The sequence below is a fragment of the Hyla sarda genome, chromosome 3 (assembly GCF_029499605.1).
Source record: "Hyla sarda isolate aHylSar1 chromosome 3, aHylSar1.hap1, whole genome shotgun sequence".
NCBI lineage: Eukaryota > Metazoa > Chordata > Amphibia > Anura > Hylidae > Hyla > Hyla sarda.
In genome coordinates, this window is record NC_079191.1 from 358,309,034 (window position 1) to 358,330,666 (window position 21,633).

At 41.4% G+C, this 21,633-nt stretch overlaps 1 protein-coding gene across 4 annotated transcripts in view; it reads right to left on the reverse strand.

The window, feature by feature from the left end:
• The window catches only part of RALGAPA2 (Ral GTPase activating protein catalytic subunit alpha 2), a 312,968-nt gene that overhangs the window by 228,030 nt on the left and 63,305 nt on the right, over positions 1–21,633 (reverse strand). For 3 of the 4 annotated variants that reach the window (XM_056567642.1, XM_056567641.1, XM_056567644.1), the window contains exons 12-17: positions 18,453–18,590; positions 16,070–16,218; positions 10,353–10,464; positions 7,375–7,612; positions 3,709–3,873; positions 148–288 (exon numbers count right to left, since the gene is read on the reverse strand). In XM_056567642.1, coding sequence (XP_056423617.1) covers positions 148–288; positions 3,709–3,873; positions 7,375–7,612; positions 10,353–10,464; positions 16,070–16,218; positions 18,453–18,590 — 943 coding nt within the window. The remainder of the gene's footprint in view (positions 1–147; positions 289–3,708; positions 3,874–7,374; positions 7,613–10,352; positions 10,465–16,069; positions 16,219–18,452; positions 18,591–21,633) is intronic. The other variant, XM_056567643.1, reaches the window with a different exon arrangement.

The following is a 21,633-nucleotide window of genomic DNA, read 5'->3' on the forward strand; positions in this document are numbered from 1 at the left end:
CTTCAGTGAATATAAGAAAATATTAGCTCCAAGCAACTAAATCAGTTTAGACAGGAAAGGTAATGTTAGTCTAGAAGATATAGAACGGTTTGTAACCTAGCATGGTAGAGCGGGAAATAATGGCAGAGGAGAAGTAAGATACAGTACCTGAAAGTTTCTGAGAGCAAGAAGCGTAAGAGATACCAGGTAAGAGAGAGCTCACAGTGTGAAGGAGATGTGGGACACTTTTAGCAGCTGGCAAAGCCTCATAAAGATGAACACAGTTGCTGATAGACTGACTTCGCTTGGCTTTTAGAGAAGAAGAGTACAGGGAATAAGAAACGTGTCAAACACAGCCATCATGCCAAATCACACACCCAACACTGTTACATCAGGCACTGGAACTTTACAAGTAGAAACTTTTACATTTACACAGCCAATATTAAAGGGTACCTTTCATGAAAAAATAAAAAAAACTTTGGCTATATTATAGATTAATGTATGCAGATTAAAATATGCTTCTTTCTATTTAATTTTCCACTTTGAAAAAATGACCACTATGACCCGGCTGCAGTCTGAGATTTAGGACTCCAACATGAGTATGAAATCTATATAAATTTTTTTTTTAAAAAGGCTTGCGGACAGGACTGGTAGGGAGACCCCTAGTAGTCATTTTTTCAAAGTGGAAAATTAAATAGAAAGAAGCATATATTTTAATAACATGCTATTGGAAAGTTATTCTGCACACATTAATCTATAATATAGCAAAAGTTTTTTTCCTAAAAGGTACCCTTTAAAGGGGTATTCCGGATAACTGTACTTTTGACTAGGAAAAAAAACAGGGAGGGAGCAGTGCTGAGCTTGTCTGTGTCCCGGCTGCAGCAGTGCAGAGCTTGTCTGTGTCCCGGCTGCAGTCTGAGATTTAAGACTCCAGCATGAGTCTGAAATCTATTTAAGAAAAAAAAAAAAAAAAAAAAAAGGCTAGCGGCCAGGACCGGTAGGGAGATTTTTTTCAAAGTGGAAAATTAAATAGAAAGAAGCATATTTTTTAATGACATGCTATTGGAAAGTTATTCTGCATACATTTATCTAATATATATCAAAATTTTTTTTGATGAAAGGTACCCTTTAAAGGGGTATTCCGGATAACTGCACTTTTTACTAGGAAAAAAAATTGGGAGGGTAATTAAAGTTTCTTTTCTAATGTGATAAGAATAAAGACAGACAGCAAATCATCGGTTCATCTTCTTGCTTCTGCTTTATTGAAATACTCACAATAACTTTAACGGGGAGAGCATCAATAAAGTAGAAGAAAGAAGATTAACCGGTGAGTTGCCGACTGTCTTTATTCTTATTGTTATTGTTATTAAAGGGAAACTCCAGTGGAATAAATTGAAAAAACATGTTTTCAAATCAACTGGTGCCAGAAAGTTTAACAGATTTGTATATTAAATGGGCACAAAACAAGAGGGGATGTGCAGCTCACAATTAACTAGCTGAGGTAAGGAGGTTGTACACCTACACATGGTGTTTGGGGTTTGAAAAATACATTTATACAGTAACCAACCCCTCAAGACTAGTTCCAATTGCCTGATAAATGAACAATGTTATTAATAGATACCTTGATCGTGCTTCAATTATAAGATACAAATTTTGAAAAAATATAAATATTTTATTTAAAATATAAAATATCAGACAATGTATTTTTATCTCATAGCACAGGGCCCTTGTGCAAAGGAATATATATATATATATATATATATATATATATATATATATATATATATATAATTAGAACATAAAATCAGAATAAGAACAAACACCGATATCTAGCATTAATAAGATGATATAAGATTTGATGGCACTTTCGGTAATCCAGCAACTGATAATGATCTAAAGTCCCAAAAATAATATGGGATTCCGATATAATGAATCTAAATGGATTAAGTATAGTTACCAGCCTGGTGCAAGTCCCAATATAGCGTCACCTGGGGACAGATGGTGAGGTCCGCAAGTCCTGGATGGTGAAAAACGCCGGCATGCGTCACCGCGGCGGTCTGCTTGCCACAAACCAGATTGAATAGAAGCCACTTCCAAGATCGTTCGCTGTGGATGGTATCAAGCGATTGATTATTGCAGACCTCGTGGTATCCTGATGGCGTGTGACGTCACAGGCGTTTGGCAATGCTGCCAGGAGGTTGTCATGACATGCCTACTGAGGAAAGGGCCGTGTCTTACATATAAGAGCCCTGAAATGCGTCTAGGTGTATCCAAGCTACCTTTACACCACCGATACCTAACCACGCACTTACCTGAAGATTCTGTCCAGCCTTGAATACTATGTGCTAAACCAGCAACACCATCTGAGTCCAACCTCCTGGCAGCATTGCCAAACGCCTGTGACTTCACACGCCATCAGGATACCACGAGGTCTGCAATAATCCATCGCTTGAAACCATCCACAGCGAACGATCTTGGAAGTGGCTTCTATTCAATCTGGTCTGTGGCAGGCAGACAGCCGCGGTGACGCATGCCAGCGTCTTTCACCATCCAGGACTTGTGGACCTCACCATCTGTCCCCAGGTGACGCTATATTGGGACTTGCACCAGGCTGGTAACTATACTTCATCCATTTACATTCATTATATCGGAATCCCATATTATTTACGGGACTTTAGATCATTTCTGGACTATCAGTTGCCGAATTACCGAAAGTGCCATCAAATCTTATATCATCTTATTAATGCTAGATATCGGTGTTTGTTCTTATTCTGATTTTATGTTCTAATTATATATATATCTTTTCCTTTGCACAAGGGCCCTGTGCTATGAGGTCAAAATACATTGTCTGATATTTTATATTTTAAATAAAATATTTTTATTTTTTCAAAATTTGTATCTTATAATTGAAGCACGATCAAGGTATCTATTAATAACATTGTTCATTTATGTATCAGGCAACTGGTACTAGTCTTGAGGGGTTGGTTACTGTATAAATTTAGATTTGTATATTACTACTATTAAAAAATCTCAATCCTTCCAGTACTTATCAGCTGCTGTATACTACAGAGAAAATTGTGCAGTTCTTTCCAGTCAGACCACAGTGCTCTCTGCTCACGCCTCTGTCCGTGTCAGTACTGTCCAGATTAGAAGCAACTCCCAATAGAAAACCTCTCCTGCTCTGGACAGTTCCTGACATGGACAGAGGTGTCAGCAGAGAGCACTGTGGTGAGACTGGAAAGAACTTCACACATTTCTCTGTAGTATTTCTGTAGTATACAGCAGCTGATGAGTACTGGAAGGGTTTAAATTTTTAAATAGAAGTAATTTACAAATCTGTTTAACTTTCTGGAGCCAGTTGATTTGAAAACCTTTTTTTTTCTGTTCTGCTTTAAGTCTGAGCATCACCTCTTACTTCTACAAGCAGCACCCTACTCTTCCCAGCAGAAGATCCATACGGTGGTCAATATAGCAGTGCCGATCTATAAGCTTCTTGTTTGTACTAAAGTTTTTTTCTGTTTGACTGTGCCCTGAGCATTTTTTTCCAGAATACTTCATTAATAGCTATCCCCCAGTGTGCTATTAGGCTAGCTTTATTATACAATTGCAATTCAACTATAATTCTATATCTATGCAATGAGGCCTTTGTGAGCACTGAGACAGGTCAGGAGATAGATGACAGTGAAGCTTCATTGTAAGGCTGTAGACATTTTCTTCTTGTAAAATTACCTGTGGCTTTTTGCCGCACAATGTTCCTGGCTTTCTCCACACCAGGAGCCCCAGAGGTAGTAGCACTGCGGAATCTCATTGGCTCATGAGCGTCTGAATGATTTCTCCAACTCAAAGAGAATGATCTGCCCACTACAGCGCCCTTCTGAGGATCTGCATAGCAACCTAGGACAAGTATACAGGAGAGAATCAGAGGGTGTCCTGGAAAACTTTATGGTAGCATGATATAACACATTGGGGGAGATTTATCAAAGGATTTAGACTGGTTTTTTCTCATCTAAATTTGTCGCACTTAAAATCGCAGTCTAAATATGTGTGACTTTTTTTTCGACTTTTTCTTTAGAGGATTTTTAGAACATGATGCATTCTAGTCTATTTTAGATGGAAAAATGCATTGGTGCTGAATTTATCAATAGCGACTTTTCAGCGAAAAGTCAAATTGGCCGAAAGTACGCCGAAATGTCAGACCATGCTGGAGCAGGTTTATATACAGTCTAAAGCATAGATCCCAAGGTATGTGCGCAGAATTTATCAAGAGCCTTATGACTTTTGATAAATTAAGCGCACAATAGACCGGCCTAACCCTCTGTAGGTTGTTCTATATTGAAGCGAGAAATAGACAACTTTGATAAATCTCCCCCATTGAATGCAATGACGCTGTAATAACTAAATAAATGCCAGGAGCACAGCAAGAAACATTTATTGTTTATAGACCTCAATAATCAGTCATTATATTGTACTTTACTAAGCAGCCACTAGGTGTCACTACATTAGCAGCTTTGTACTATCACAAGAAAAAAGGAAATCCGAAAACAAGTTATTTGACTTGACTTACAGCTCTGAACATTTTCTTAGTTTTTTTTTATGCTCAATTGTGAAATAAAATAAAAAATAAATAAAAAGTAAAATTTCAATGTGTAATGTAATACAGCTCATATTCAAATTTATAGGTCTCCATGATTACAGAATACACATGGGTCTCCTGCCATAGCATTTCATTTAAATGTCGACAGATAGTTCGCACTGACACTGAAGCCTGCAGGACAGCTTGAATATCTTTGGAACTTGTTTGGGGCTGCTTATCCACCATCCAGACTATTCTGAGTTGACACCTTTCATAAATTTTTCTCTTCCGCCCACGCCCAGGGAGATTAGCTACAGTGCCATGGGTTGTAAACTTCTTGATAATGTTGCGCACTGTGGACAAAGGCAAATCTAGATCTCTGGAGATGGACTTGTAATCTTGAGATTGTTGATATTTTTACACAATTTTAGTTCTCAAGTCCTCAGACAGTTCTCTTCTCCTCTTTCTGTTGTCCATGCTTAGCGTGGCACACACAGACACACAATGCAAAGACTAAGTGAACTTCTCTCCATTGTATCTGCTTTCAGGTGTGAATTTTATATTGCCCACACCTGTTACTTGCCCCAATCTTATTTTTCCACAATTTTGAAAGGGTGCTAATAATTTTGTCCAGCCCATTTTTGGAGTTTGGTGACATTATGTCCAATTTGCTTTTTTTCCTCCCTTTTTTTGGTTTAGTTCCAATACACACAAAGGGAATAAACATGTGTATAGCAAAACGTGTGTTACTGCAATCCTTTTCTGTGAGAAATACTTCATTTTCTAGAACAATTTTAGGGGTGCCAACATTTATGGCCATGACTGTGTATATATATGACTCACATATTACATATTAGGTATATATATTAGGGATCGACCGATTATCGGTATGGCCGATATTATCGGCCGATAATCACGATTTTGGGCATTATCGGTATCGGCAATTATCTTGCAGTTAAGCCGATAATGTCCCGCCCCCCGCACCGCGCACACACACACACACACACACACACAAACAGTGCTGTCTGCAGATGAGTACGCCTTCCTGGAGAGATCTCTGGCACAGAATCCCAATAACTTTATAATACTCTGTAGCTGAAGTGAAACAATGATGCTGAGGGAACGCTGCCTAGAAAGGTGGTGTGATTGAGTTGCTTTGCATATTCCTTCTGTTTGTGTATGTGTTTGTGTGCGAGATATATATATATATATATATATATATATATTGTAGAGACAACACACACTTTTTTTTTTTTTTTCGCTCTTAGCAAAGCCACAGCAAAACTTCACAGATTTGGTGCACATTTCAATATGGGTTTTTGCTGCAAAAAATCTGCAATATCTACACATTCTATAGCTAAACCTTAACACTTATATTTTAAACAGAGTTCCCACATACTGGTTTCAAAAAATAAAGTAGATCTTTTTAAAACCTGTTGCTAGCAGATTCAATATAGCAACAGTGCGTGGGGACTGAAAAATGTATTATATCCACGAGTTGTAGCACAGACAGAATAACAATTCTTTATTTCTGCCAAAAATTTATTTCTGCCACATGCAAATGAGCCACCCAGAGTTTACATATCCCAATTTACACTACAGATTTTTTCTTAAGTATGTAAATGATTTTTTATTTTTTTTTATTACACTTTGACTACAACTTACTACTAAAGAGACTTTGATGGTAGTGTCACACATGGAGTATTGGCTAAATAGAGTTGGCAGCATAGCCATGATGCTTTTAAACCTCTTCCCACTACAGGATGTATGCATACATCCTGCTGATCTCCTGCTCTACTGCGCGCAGCTCAGGAGATCGACAGCGGGACCCAGCTGTCAATCAAAGACGGGGTCCCGCTGCAGCTGCAAGGGGCCGCGATCATGCCAGTTCCGGCAGCATTAACCCCGTAGATCACGGCATCTATGGTGTTGACAGGGGGAGGGTGCTCTCCCAGTTCACCAACAGCAGCGGCGCGATACTATCGTGGGCGCCGTTGGTTGCTATGGCAGCAGGAGACCAGCTGATGGCCTCCTGTCTGCCAGCTACGAAAGCCTGTGAGATCCAGCTCATCAGGTCATACTGTGCTGCAGTACAAATGTATGTACCTATAAAAAGTGAAACATAAAATAATAAAAAGGTTCTTCAATAAAAGTGTAAAAAAAAACAAAAATAAATAAATAAACCATTCCCAATAAAAGTTTAATTAAAATGTATCATCATAAAAAATTTTAATTTTAAATTTTTTTAAAAGACACAAATCCTATACATACTAGGTATTGCCACATCTGTAATGATGTGTACTTGCCACATCTGTAATGATGTGTACTATATATAATCCTGTACAGTGAACGGCGTAAAAAAAAAAACTAACAAAAAAGCGCTAAAATTGGCCAATTTTGGTACAAATTGTGAAATAAAAAAGATCAAAAGGTAGCATGAATTGAAAAATTATACCAGTAAAAAGTACAGCATGTCCCGCAAAAAATATGCGAGCATGCATGCGGAAAATTGTTTTATTTATTCATTTTAAATAAACCATTTTTAACCTCCATCACTATTTCGACTGAACCTTTGTGGACCAAGCAGCGCCGGACCTATGGGCCTCCTTTTTCTCTCCACAATCCAAATTTAAAAAAAGAGCCTGGTCATTAAAGGGGTTATCCAGGTGGGTGTTTGATGAAGTATGGGTATTTGTTGTTAAAATTGTAAAATGTTTTAATAAAAATATCTGATTTAAAAAAGATGTATATGCACCGGAACACCCCTTTAAGGTAACAGTGGATCCTTCCTTAAGGGGTTAAACAATTCTGTACGGGCTTACCCTTTCCCCTCTGTTTCTTCTCCTTCTGCTCACTGAGCTTGTCCAGGGGTAAACTGTTCATGTCCAGGCCATACACAGTCCGTGCTAGCACCGCAGTGAGAGAGTCCATGATCTTGGACCACTCACTGATGAGTTCTTCCCAGTCAGTAAGTGAGGACAGGACACTCAGCAGCTCATCCCACAGCTCTCGGGATATAAAAACACTTAAGTTGGCTCTGATCCACGCTACGATTAGTGTCTGCCACAAGAGAAGAAAACATTGTTGTTAACTGGACAGAACAAAGAAAAGGAACATCCTGGGGGAGATCTATCAAAACCTGTCCAGGGGAAGTTGCTGAGTTGCCCATAGCAACCAATCAGATCACTTCTTTCATTTTTAACAAGGCCTCTGCGAAGTGAAAGAAGCCATCTGATTGGTTGCTATGGGCAACTGTTCCTTTGCGCAGGTTTTGATAAATCTCCCCCACTGTGTGTACTAGGTTGGACTGTATGAAAACACATGCAGAACCTGTGTCACAATGTAACAGAACCTTATACTGCAAGATTCTTACATGAATGTGGAATCAGTCCGGATTAAAGCAAAGATTCCACACCAGCTCATATGCTCTAAAATAATTATCTGTAAGGAATACTGAGTGCTATGTGGGTTTTATGACCGGCACCACAGCACTAACTCTTCACACTGATTCTGCACTGAGAAGGCAATGTACTCGCAGTAACAAACACAAGTTTCCGTCTCGGTTTTCTGTAGCAGAAAAAATGCCCGTGGAAAATTCTGATTGACTGAACACGGCCTCAGGGCCAGGTGACACTAAGGGCTCGTTCACACAAGTGGATTTATTTGCGGGTTTCCCGTTGCGTGTTTGAAAAGGCGTTGACTCTCCGCAGCTGTCCAAAGGAGATTTTTGGCTGCAGTTTTTTTGCCATTTTTTCCGCTGCAGACCCTATTGACTTTAATGGGGCTTGCGGTGGATTTTCCACAGCCAAAAATCTACTGTGGACAGCTGTGGAGAGCTCGCTCCCTTTCAAACTCGCAAATAAATTTGCTTGTGTGAACAAACCCTAAGGATATTGTAAGGAACCGAAGGGTTAACTTGCACTGAGAGCTGTGCGTTTGGTCTTGTTGCTTGAGTTACGTCTGTCTGGACTGGTCAGCTGACCTCGATTGGAGTCCTGCTCTGGATCTATATAAGCTGGCAGTCTACTTCCACTCATTGCCTGCTAAAGAGCTCCGTTTTGTACTCTAGCTAGCTTCTACTTAATCTGTTATTTCTGGCATTTTTACCCTTTGGGTCCGCTCTCTGACTATTCTCTCTAATATTAGCGATTTGGTACTCTGACAACTCCTGGCTTGACACGGATAGTGGGCATGTGAGTGAGTGTGTTAGTTTTGTTTTGTTAGTCTGTTTTCCTACTGTACCCTGACCTAAGTCTGTATTATTTGTATTTATTGTTTTGACTTTTTTTTTACTGTCCCTCACTTATTTGGGTAGGGACCGTCTCCGTGGTTGTGGACCTGTTATTTAGGACAGGTACGCAAGTAGACAGGGACAGGGGGAGTGGGCGAAAATAGTGTGCACTCCTTCACTGTCCATCCCTGACAGCTATATTCACACGGCAGAGTGACTGGTGATAACTCACTGACTGACAGCAGCTCACAATGCTTCTCCAAATGTTCTTTACAACTGGATGATTGCATTAAAAAGCCACCAGCTAAGCCCTGTTTCTAGCAGATGTTTAGTGAAAGCCCTTAAAGGGGAGCCTGGAGCTAGTGATGTCATAGCCCCGCCCCCTCAATGCAAGTCTATTGGAGGAGGCGTGGCAGCTGTCACGCCCCCTCCCATAGACTTATATTGAGGGGGTGAGGTATGACATCACGAGGGGGTGGGGTGTGACATGAGGGGGCAGGGCTATGACATCACACGCTCCCGGAGCCGGCTCCAGCTTTTGGAACAGTTTGTTCCAAATGCTGATGAGCGGAGTACCCCTTTAACATGTCCATACATTTTAGACAAGTGTCAGCTGAAGCTGCTTACTTTATTAGGTTTGGTGAACTGTTAAAAGTCAGATAATGTCAGGAAGAGAGTAGTATTGGGCATGTTGGATTTAAATTGCAAGCTGCCACCAGAGCTGTCTGGCTGTGGCTTACCCCTCCCCTCTCCACAGAGGACTCACCGAACGTATATGTGCCTGGGAAGGTTGGGAGCCATAGCTATAATCATCATACAGCAATTAAAAGTGTATGGCTTTAAGACAAAGAAGCTCAATCGTTTTAAAGAGTCTCATGTGTCTGACATAGAAGTCTGATTTAAAGGAGTACTCTGGTGCAGACTACTCCTGCTCCGTTCTGCCCGGGCTGCAAAAAAAAAATTGAAAATAGACCATCACTCACCTTCCTGGGTTCCCGCGGAGTGCCACTACAACTGATCAGTCCTCCGGTCCATCTTCTTCATACTTCCATGTGAACGAAGCGTCACATGGCGCTCAGCCTATTATGGGCAGAGGCAGAACATCGCGGCGGCTGGCGATAGGCTGAGCGCCATGTGACGATTCGTTCACACGGAAGAATGAAGAAGATGGACCGATCAGCTTTAGTTGCGCTCCGCTGGAACCCAGGAATGTGAGTGATGGTTTATTTTCATTTTTTTTTTTGCAGCCCTGGCAGGACGGAGCAGGAGTAGTCTGCACCAGAGTACTCCTTTAATTGCATCAGGCCTCCACATATAAGAATAAACCATATACAATTGGGTAAACACTAAATATAAAAACTAAAATAGGGGTTGTAAAGGTAATATACGGTATTTTATTTGAACTAACGCTTGTGTATGTCACAAATAAAATCAGTATTCCCCAATCAATAGCTCTCTAGCTGTTACTCTCTTGGCAGTTTGGGAAACAATGAAATGTATAGCTTTGCAACAGCTAGAGAATCACAAGGTTAGATTATATGAAATTTTATAGGCTTAAAAGGAACTCACCCGGAATAACACCCCAGCAAGATCCTGAGAGAACACATCCTTTTTGGAGGGATCCTTTGGTTTCTGAACAACTGCTTCTGTTATTCGTAGTAGTATCTGTAGCATCTGCTCCCTGTGCCATAAAATATGAAAAATGAAAGAGTAAGATAGATACAATGGTATAAATGTTCATATCAAAACCCATAGAGAACAAGTAATGCTCTAACTGGCCATATACAGTACAGACCAAAAGTTTGGACACACCTTCTCATTCAGAGTTTTCATTATTTTCATGACTATGAAAACTGTAGATTCACACTGAAGGCATCAAAACTATGAATTAACACATGTGGAATTATAGACATAACAAAAAAGTGTGAAACAACTGAAAATATATCATATTCTAGGTTCTAGCCACCTTTTGCTTTGATTACTGCTTTGCACACTCATTCTCTTGATGAGCTTCAAGAGGTAATCACCTGAAATGGTCTTCCAACAGTCTTGAAGGAGTTCCCAGAGATGCTTAGCACTTGTTGGCCCTTTTGCCTTCATTGGGTTGAGGTCTGGTGACTGTGGAGGCCAGGTCATCTGGCGCAGCACCCCATCCCTCTCCTTCTTGGTCAAATAGCCCTTACACAGCCTGGAGGTGTGTTTGGGGTCATTGTCCTGTTGAAAAATAAATGATTGTCCAACTAAACGCAAACCGGAGGGAATAGCATGCCGCTGCAAGATGCTGTGGTAGCCATGCTGGTTCAGTATGCCTTCAATTTTGAATAAATCCCCAACAGTGACACCAGCAAAGCACCCCCACACCATCACACCTCCTCCTCCACACCAGCATACCTGTGAAGTGAAAACCATTTCAGGTGACTACCTCTTGAAGCTCAACAAGAGAATGCCAAGAGTGTGCAAAGCAGTAATCAAAGCAAAAGGTGACTACTTTGAAGAACCTAGAATGTGACATATTTTCAGTTGTTTCACACTTTTTTGTTATGTATATAATTCCACATGTGTTAATTCATAGTTTTGATGCCTTCAATGTGAATCTACAATTTCATAGTCCTGAAAATAAAGAAAACTCTGAATGAGAAGGTGTGTCCAAACTTTTGGTCTGTACTGTATGCAATGGTGCCACATTTTTCAATAGTGGTCAGTTGAGCCCCAAAAATATTTGGAACCTCATATTCATGTTAAATCAGTTCTTGTGGCTTAGTAATGGGGAACAACTGCTAAAATACAGCTTTACACTGAATGACCACAACACACAACTATAGGATACAATAGTGATATAAAACATGGACAATCCACTTTCACTACAGAGCCAGTAACATCAAAGGGTTCCCACTACATGGATGGACTGAACTCCTTGTATTCCGGTCATGTCCCTGAATGACTGCGTACTGCTCATGGAATAAGAGTACATCTATCTAAAAAGAAAAAGTTTAATTATATTTTCAGAAGATTGAATAAAAAATAGTCTGAAGAAAATTGGCTGCATATTAGAATATTTGAACAATAAAGCCCAGATAGGAAAATGGATTTTCGGTCTGTAGAATTGGCTGAAGAACACTATTTAGTATCTGCAAAAAGCCACATCTTGGAAGCATATAAAAGCCTGATAACTTGGCACGGCGAGGTGGTAAATCGCTTTTATTGCTCTGAGGATTTTTTAAATGTTCTTTTGATGAGAAGTGTTGGGAGCCAGAAACGTTGCACGTCTTCCTTCCATCATTGGACGGATTTAAATCACATTAGAACAAAATGCAGAAGGATCCATAACCTGCCAATAGCCGAACGGTTCACACAAAAGTGCAATCTTAACTTCTTTAATTAAAGCGGAGACAATACAGATTTGAGCATGTTACAGAAGAGAGAAAACATTTGTGTAGTCACAGACGATTTTAACCATGACCCCTGCCAACTGCGCCCGGGGCACTGACTGCATAAACCTTTAAGACTGAGAGGCCCATCAACAGGGACAAGGTCATCACGGACCGTTCGTAGGGTTTATCAGATAAGGACTCTAGTCTCTACCATATATATATATATATACACACACACACACACACACACACTGTATTAGCGTGCTAGGATTTACATTTTAGCTATGCTTATATATAGTCTGTAAATGGGCTAGGGGGCTGGGTTGGAGACATATTAGAACAAACCCATTCTATGCAATGCATAGTGTTGTAAGAGCACAGATTTTGTATTACATGTATTCAGCATGTAATGAAGAAAGAAAGTATGGAGGGTCCAGCACTTGGTTGCAAGCAGCTTTACTGAAGATACATCACACCATAAAAACGACAGACAGACATGTTTCGAGCGCAAGCGATCTTCCTCAGTGACCGAGGAAGAGCGCTTGCACTCGAAACATGTCTGACTGTCGTTTTTATGGTGTGATGTATCTTCAATAAAGCTGCTTGCAACCAAGTGCTGGACCCTCCGTACTTTCTTTCTTCAATATTGGATGCCTTGCCGGGCACCGGTCCGAGCACTGCACATCAGGGAAGGTGAGCTGGATCACTCACTTGTTTGTTGCATTCAGCATGTAATCCTTGGATATTTGAATAGTACAACGCAAGAGCATAGGGGGGAATTTATCATTGTCTTTAAAGATTTATATCTTGCAACTTTTTGGTTTACACAACAAAAATTGTTTACCTACCCCCATAATTACCCATGTTCTCCAAATAATCAGTTGCATTTGGCTTTGCATATTTTACTGTCAATGGGGGAGATTTATCAAAATCTGTGCAAAGGAAAAGTTGACCATAGCAACCAATCAGATGGCTTCATTCATTTTTAAAAAGGCCTCTGAAAAATAAAAAAGCGATCTGATTGATTGCTATGGGCAATTGGTCAACTTTTCCTCTGCACACAGCTGTTGATAAATCTCCCTCCATGTGCTAGATATTGGGTCTGCGGACATTTATTGAGGCTGCGGACATTTCTGCAGCCCCAATATTTAGCAATCCAGACTTTCCTCCAGGTTTGGCGTTTTCCTGGTGGACAAACAAGGGATTCCTCTGCGCAGGCGATCCCATTGATAGACTGGGAAAGTAATTTCCGTACCTTCCATACCCTTACGGATTTAAAGTGGTTTCGCTTCCAACAATACATTTTTAGACAGATTATAAGAAAACGTATGTAGATATTACATGTTGTACTCGATACGAGTTGTTATGCATCAACTCCTCAGACAAGTTCTCTTGGAAGTATCTGTACATGTTAGCCTGGGAATCTGACTTGAGCCAGACTTCTGAACCTAAAGACCGGGCTCAAATGGCTATGACTAATTAAAGGGGTACTCTGCTGCTTAGCGTTTGGAACAAACTGTTCTGAACGCTGGAGTCGGCGCTGGGAGCTCATGACGTCCTAGCCCCGCTCCTCATTCATATCTTAACGAGCTCTGGTAAAGTGAAAGCTGAGCTGTGATTGGTTGCTATGGGCAACATATCTAGTTTTTCTCTCACACATTTTGATAAATCTGGGCCATAGTGTATTTCTGGTCTGCGTTTAGTCAGGATTTAGACCTCACTTTGGAGATGATTTTAGCCCAAATCGGGAGTGGCTCTAAAACACAGAAAACGTGCAAATCTTTCCATTATAGTTTTTGATGCTTCAACTCCTGGTTTTGGCTAAACACATAGGGGGAGATTCATCAAAACCTGTGAGGAACAAAAGTCGACCAATTGCCAATAGCAACCAATGAGATTGATTCTCTTATTTTTCAAAGGCCTTTTTAAAATGAAAGAAGCAATCTGATTGGTTGCTATGGGTAACTTCACCATTTTTTCTCTACATAGGTTTTGATAAATTTCCTAAATTGTCAGATTTAGTACCGTTTGTGAATTGTGGAATAGAGTATGCAAAAAAAAAAGTAAAAGGACAGATTTATCAAAATGGTCTTAATTATCCATAGCAACCAATCACAACTTCGCTTTCATTTTACTAGAGCAATATGAGAAATAGAAGTTGGGCTCTGATTGGTTGCTAAAGATAATGAAGACCACTTTGCCCATGGACCTCGTTTATTAAAACTGTCTAAAAGCAAAGATTGATCACTCTGTCCTTATATGCCCACAGCAACCAATCACAGCTTAGCTTTCAGATCTTAAAGAAAATCTCAGTCGAAAATTAGCTTATCCTATCCGCAATCTCCGGGACGGGGCCCGGCACTCAGTGATGAGCGTGTGCTGCACATGGGCATCATCAGTGCTCCCATAGAAATGAATGGGGTGCATGCCGTCTACCGCACACGCTCCTCACTGAGAGAGCCGGGGTCCTTCCTGGAGATTGCGGGGGGTCCCAGTGATCGGACCCCCCACAATCAGCTACTTATCCCCTATCCTGTGGATAGAGGTTAAGTGAATTTTCCTCCGGAGTTCTCCTTTAAATTAAGCTTGTAAAACTAAAGTTGAACTGTGATTAGGGCAAATATGGGCAAATCACAGTTTTTGTCTGAAATAGTTTTAGTAATTGTAAGCCTATGAGGGTAATTATCAATGCTTTCACCAGAAAACTGATGGGAAAAACTTGCAAATTTTTGTGCAATGCTCAAAATTTTTGACAAAACACAGGAAAAAGTCACACATTAATGTGCAAACAAGTGATTAATCAAAAATTTGCCACACTTATGTGGATGAGGCTCTTAAAGTCTTATCCACTTTAATGTTACTGTAAATGTTGAAAATGTTGGCGAAATCTGCAGCAAATGCCCTGTGTGGACATACCCTAAGGGCCCATTCACACTACGCAATCTATGCCCAGAAGACAAGCTAGCCGAACATGCCAGTGGTAGGATCGCCCGCATATGTGTTGTCCTCAGACGGCAATGCAGTCCAGGCAGAGTTACACCAAAAAAATAAACATGTTCATTTAGAATCCAAATTTCCTGCGATGGAACATCCACTGCTGAAATACTGCAGTGTGAATGGTGCAGCAGAATAATCGAAAACAATGGGAGGCTGCTGCACAGGAATTTTTAAGCAGAATTCCGCTCAGAAATTCTGTAGCGTGAATGGCCCATTCATACTGAGGAAATTCAGAGAGGAAAATTTCCTCAGGGAATTCCTTAGTGGATCAGGAACTGTCTGCCTGGAGCAGAAAAGATCCAGAATAAGAATTGGCCCAAACAGGACTTTTCTGAACAATTCCGGCAGATGATTGAACATGTTTAATTTTTCACAAGGATCCAAATTGTGGTCGGTAGTTCTGTTCAGACATGTGAACAGAACACTGCAAAACTCACTGGGCATGCGGTGCAAGTTGGAATCTGCACTGAATTTCTACAAGAAGATTCCACACAGATACTCTAGTGTGAACTGGGCTTATGGAATGTTAGTTAAGGGTGCGTTCACACTACGGAATTCCGCGGTGCGAACTTAACATTAGTGTGAATGGGTCTCCGCGAGACCCATTCATACTGCGGAATTTCCACGGCGGACAATTCCGCCGCTGAAATTGTTCCGCGCAAAGAAAGAACATGTTCATTGTTTGCGCGGATTCCGCAAGCACTGCATAGCCGTCAATGGTATCCTCGGTGGTGGCCACCAGGCGGAATCTCTGCTCGCGGAATTCAGCGAGCAGAGATCCGCAGTGTGACGCACTCTAATAGAGAGCTAGCATCCAGAAAAAAAAACTACAGTGGTAACGTTGCATGGAAGAGTGACTGTCACAATAGAATCCATCCTACATGATGCTGCTGAAAAGCATTAGTGCAGATCATTTACCATGTCTTTTTATCCATCACCAGGTCCATGATCATTCGCCTATAAATGCTTAACACAGATTTGCAGGCTTCCACTTGCTCCTCCAACAGTGTAGGAACTTCTGGACATGGCTCTAAAAGGAACACATTTGCCGAGTTGGTCAAGAAAACCTAAATATAAAAGGAGACAAAATAAGGTGACATCTTATTGAGTTAAATATGAGAGGTAACATCTTATAGAAGATAGGAGAGCAGTGAGCAATAGTCACCTCACTACAATTTACCCTCATTCTACCACTTCCTCCAAATATCTTACAGTTGTGGTTACTAAACCGAATTTCTCACAAACGTACAAAGGTGTTTCCTTATACCCTGGATATGTTGTAAGACAAACTACTCAACAGGATACTGGTAAAACTGAACAGCAATGCTAGATTCTCAGTAAATCGCAGCTATAAAATCAAAAAATATAAAAAAAAAATGAATATATATATATTTAGATAGATAGATAGAGACTTGAAAATGGCGGTGAGAGACCGCTGAAACGTTGTCTCTATATCCCTGGAATAAAATAACACTTTATTGATTCACTACTTTGGTGTGCTGCCGTCATACTTTAACTAACTAGATAGATAGAGAGAGAGAGCGCGAGAGAAAGAGAGAGCGCGAGAGAAAGAGAGAGCGCGAGAGAAAGAGAGAGCGCGAGAGAAAGAGAGAGCGCAAGAGAAAGAGAGAGCGCAAGAGAAAGAGAGAGCGCGAGAGAAAGAGAGAGCGCGAGAGAAAGAGAGAGCGCGAGAGAAAGAGAGAGCGCAAGAGAAAGAGAGAGCGCAAGAGAAAGAGAGAGCGCGAGAGAAAGAGAGAGCGCAAGAGAAATGGGAAGCAGCACTCTCTAAAAAAGGTTTGAAGTATGTGGGTGCAAGCAGTCTCAGGGACCCCAGTCCTGGGTCCAAAAATTGCAAACAGAAAAAGCGGCTGCAGCACATCAGAGTATCCAGGATTCAAAAAAAGTGATGTATTCCAGGTAAAAATAAGACAACGTTTCTGTGGTCTCACACCATCTTTCTCAAGTCGTACACACACATAATATTTATATTATATATATATGTATATATATATATATATATATATATATATATATATATATATATATACACATATATATACATATTGTAACCACAAGAAACAAAAGCTTTCCGCATTCACTGCAAAGCTTCTGACTCGATGCTCCTACAGAGATGCCGGTGGACCTGGGTAGTTCGGAATGCATAGCGCTGCTGCACCAAATTGCCAGTGACAGCCTCTGAGCGCTATGCATTCCGAACTACCCAGGGCCATAGGCATCTCTCTGTAGGAGCATCGAGTCAGAAGCTTTGCGGTGAATGCGGAAAGCTTTTGTTTCTTGTGGTTACACTGTATCTGACACTTCTCTCTGCTGATTGTTTCCAGCACCTCCGCTGACTCCATTATCACTGTCTCTATTGCTGCACTGCTTCCGGACATAGGATCCATTCCAGTTAACCCCTGATCTTACTCTATGTTGGTGGTGCCGTCCTACGTGCTCTTTTTACACACACACATATAGATAGATACACACATACACACACACAAAAGGAGATCAGCAATTCCAGGTAAAGGTAGTCAGGTGCCGGCAGGTCTAAGGGAACCTGGTCCAGAGTCCAAGGTGGATCCACACAATAGAAGCGACCGCAGCACACAGGATATTCAAAAGTGCAAAAAGTGTTTATTCCATGAACAAGGCAAGTGCAACGTTTCGGTTTTCTCAACACCTTGAGAATGGTGTTGGTAGAATAACCACTGTGCACCCATGTCAACAAACCTTGATAGAAATATTGGGTTTTGTTGCATTTGTGATTCCCTAATTTTTTCAAGACAGAAATTTTCATTGCATTACCAATACTAATCACGATGAGAATATAAACCCAACAATTTTTTATAAACAGGTCTGCAATTCTTTAATACAAAGGGAGGAGAGTTTGCAGCATGACATTTTTTCACTTTTAGAAAAGCGACAATTCATGTTCACAGAACACTAGGGGGCAGTATTCATTAGTAAATGGCTTTGTCTAGATCAGAACAAGAGACAATAAAAAGTTCTCCAGTTCTACTTCATACCCCCAGTTCTATTAGGTGTGTTACTCTACATACAGCTGTTCCCTGTGGACAGTTTCTCTCTCTTTATGCAGTTTCTCTCTCTTTATGAAGTTTCTCTCTCTTTATGCAGTTTCTCTCTCTTTATGCAGTTTCTCTCTCTTTATGCAGATTCTCTCTCTTTATGCAGATTCTCTCTCTTTATGCAGATTCTCTCTCTTTATGCATACAGATAATAGAGGCACTTTGCTGGAGGAACGTTTTCTTGTAAGGAAGTCCTGACATATTGAGATTACCTGCAGTGCAGCCTGGTCCCCCGCTTTGACATCCATATTCTCATCCTCGCACACACAACCTCGGCTTACTGCACTGGTGAAAGAATACGTCCTGCCCCAACTGGATGAGCGCTTGTGTCCGCTCGGCTCTGCCGGGACCTGGAACAAACGGCAGCCCAAATTATTAACAGAAAAGATTCAGGTAGCGATGGCTCAAACTTACAACACATCGGCCGAACTTACAACACAATTCACCAGGACTATTAAAAGCATTAAACATAGAATTTAAAGATTTGTGTATGTTTAAGTTTGCAAATCTTGTAAGAAACTCACATATTTCATGCTGTACTAGTATATGTCATAGTAGAATATGGTTGTGGTCAACATAATGGACACCCTTGTTTATTTAGCATCAAAAAGCCAGAATCTTCAGAATTGAGTGGATATGTACCAAGTTTGCATCCTTTGCAGATTTTAGTACAAGGCAGGAGAGCCCAAAGGTTCTGACTGATGGAGGAGGAGATTGCATAAGAGACCAGATACAGTGACCCCCCCGACCTACGATGGCCCCGACATACGATCATTTCAAGATACGATGGCCTCTCAGAGGCATCAACATACGATGCTTTTGTATGTCGGGGCCATCGCATAAACGGCTATCCGGCAGTGCAGACTGCTTCAGCTGCCACCGGATAGCCGTTTACTGTGCCCCGTGTGGTCCGCTGACGATCACTTACCTGTCCTCGGGGCTCCGGCACGTCCTCTTCGGGATCCCCTGCATCGTCGGCGCTCTCCATCGTCGTCATCACGTCGCTGCGCACACTGTCCCTTCATCCAATAGGAGCGGCGTGTGTAGCGACGTGATGGCGGCGACGGAGAGCGAGGATACCGGGGAAGCAGAGGCCTTGCCGGAGCGTCGGAGACGTGGCGACAGCGATGGAAGGCGACATTCAGGGCAGCGGTGACGAGCGGTGACGGTCCGGTGCAGGGGGGACACGTGAGTACTACCTCCAATACCAGTGGTCTTCAACCTGCGGACCTCCAGATATTGCAGAACTACAACTCCCAGCATGCCCGGACAGCCGTTGGCTGTCCGGGCATGCTGGGTGTTGTAGTTTTGCAACATCTGGAGGTCCGCAGGCTGTAGACCACTGTTCTATACTTTACATTGCACGGATCCCTCAACATACGATGGTTTCAACAAACGATGGTCCATTTGGAACGGATTACCATCATATGTTGAGGGACCACTGTATATGAATAGAAGGCTTTATATAGAAATGTAAGAATTTACAGTGGACTCCAGGCACCCAATGATAGAAGAAATGGTGGGAGAGCGAGACAAGCATTGGTGATAAGAATAAAAGAGGATATTGCAGCAGTCCATATATAAATGGGACAGATTTATTTAAGTCACACATGCTTTGCACCACATTTACCATTTGCGTTAAAAAGAATCTGTCATCAGTGTCACCCGCATGAACATGTTGGTACAGGCTTGTAGAGCAGGCGACACCGATGCTTGCAACCGGCGGATCCATTCGCCAGCTATACTCCTTATTCAACTGATGATTATCGGCAGGCTCTGTATGCTGGTGGCACTCCAGGATCACACTGATACCACGGCTGCTGCTCCCTCACTCGGGCAGGCTGCGAGCAGGCAGCGTGTCATCAGTGTCACCCGCACGACCGGCCTGTAACCGGTTAGTGCGGAGACAATGATGACAAATTCCCTTTAACCCCTTAAGGACTCAGCCCATTTGGTCCTTAAGGACGCAGACAATTTTATTTTTACGCTTTCGTTTTTTCCTCCTCCCCTTCAAAAAATCATAACTCTTTTATATTTTCATCCACAGACTAGTATGAGGGCTTGTTTTTTGCGCGGCCAGTTGTCCGTTGTAATGCAATCACTCACTTTACCATTAAATGTAAGGCGCAACCAAAAAAAATACTATTTGTGTGGGGAAATTAAAAAGAAAACCGCAATTTTGCAAGGTTTGGTTTTCACACTGTACAATTTACGGTAAAAATGACATGTGTTCTTTATTCTTTGGGTGAATACGATTAAAATGATACCTGTGATAATATACTTTTCTATTACTGTTCCGCTTAGAAAAAAAATCACAAACTTTTTAACCAAATTAGTACGTTTAAAATCCACCTATTTTGAAGACCTATAACTTTTTCATTTTTCCGTATAAGCGGCGGTATGAGGGCTCATTTTTTGCGCCGTGATCTGTACTTTTTATTGATACCATATTTGCTTATATGGAACTTTTAATCCATTTTTTATAAACTATTTTGGGAATAAAATGTTATAAAAAAGCATCTATTTTGGACTTTTATTTTTACGTTCACCGTACAGTATCATTAACATTTTATTTTAATAGTTCAGATATTTACGCACGCAGCGATACAAAATATGTATATAAAATATTTTTTTTAAACATTTTTTGGGGGTGAAATAGCGAAAATGGGACAATTTACGTTTTTATTGGGGGAGGGGGTTTTTCAAATTTGTTTTACTTTTATTTGATTTTTTTACTTTTATTTTTACACTTTAATAGTCCCCATAGGGGACTATTAATAGCAACCATTCGATTGCTAATGCTGTTCAGTGCTATGTATAGGACATAGCACTGATCAGAGTTATCGGTCATCTTCTGCTCTGGTCTGCGGGAAGGCAGATCAGATCAGAAGACTCCCGGAAGGCAGTGGAGGCAGGTGAGGGGACCTCCGGCTGCCGTGCTGGATGATCGGATCGCTGCGGCAGCGCTGCGGGTGATCCGATCATCCATTTTAGTGACCGCGATGCTGCAGATGCCGTGATCTGTATTGATCATGGCATCTGAGGGGTTAATGGCGGACATCCACGGGATCGCGGGTGTCCGCCATTACCGGCGGGTCCCTGACTGCGATCAGCAGCCGGGACCTGCTGCGCATGATCCGGGCATCGCGCCAATGCTCGCGGTTATGCTTAGGACGTAAATATACGTCCTGGTGCGTTAAGTACCACCTCACCAGGACGTACATTTACGGGGCTCGTCGTCAAGGGGTTAAACACTTTTTCCACCTCCACCACAAGGCCATGCCCCTCATCAGTGAAAGGAACATGACTTAGTAGAAAGGGGTCTGGTTTGACAAACAGCACAAAAGCATTGGCCAGAATTATTAAAACTGAGACAAAAACTTCCTGCTTTGT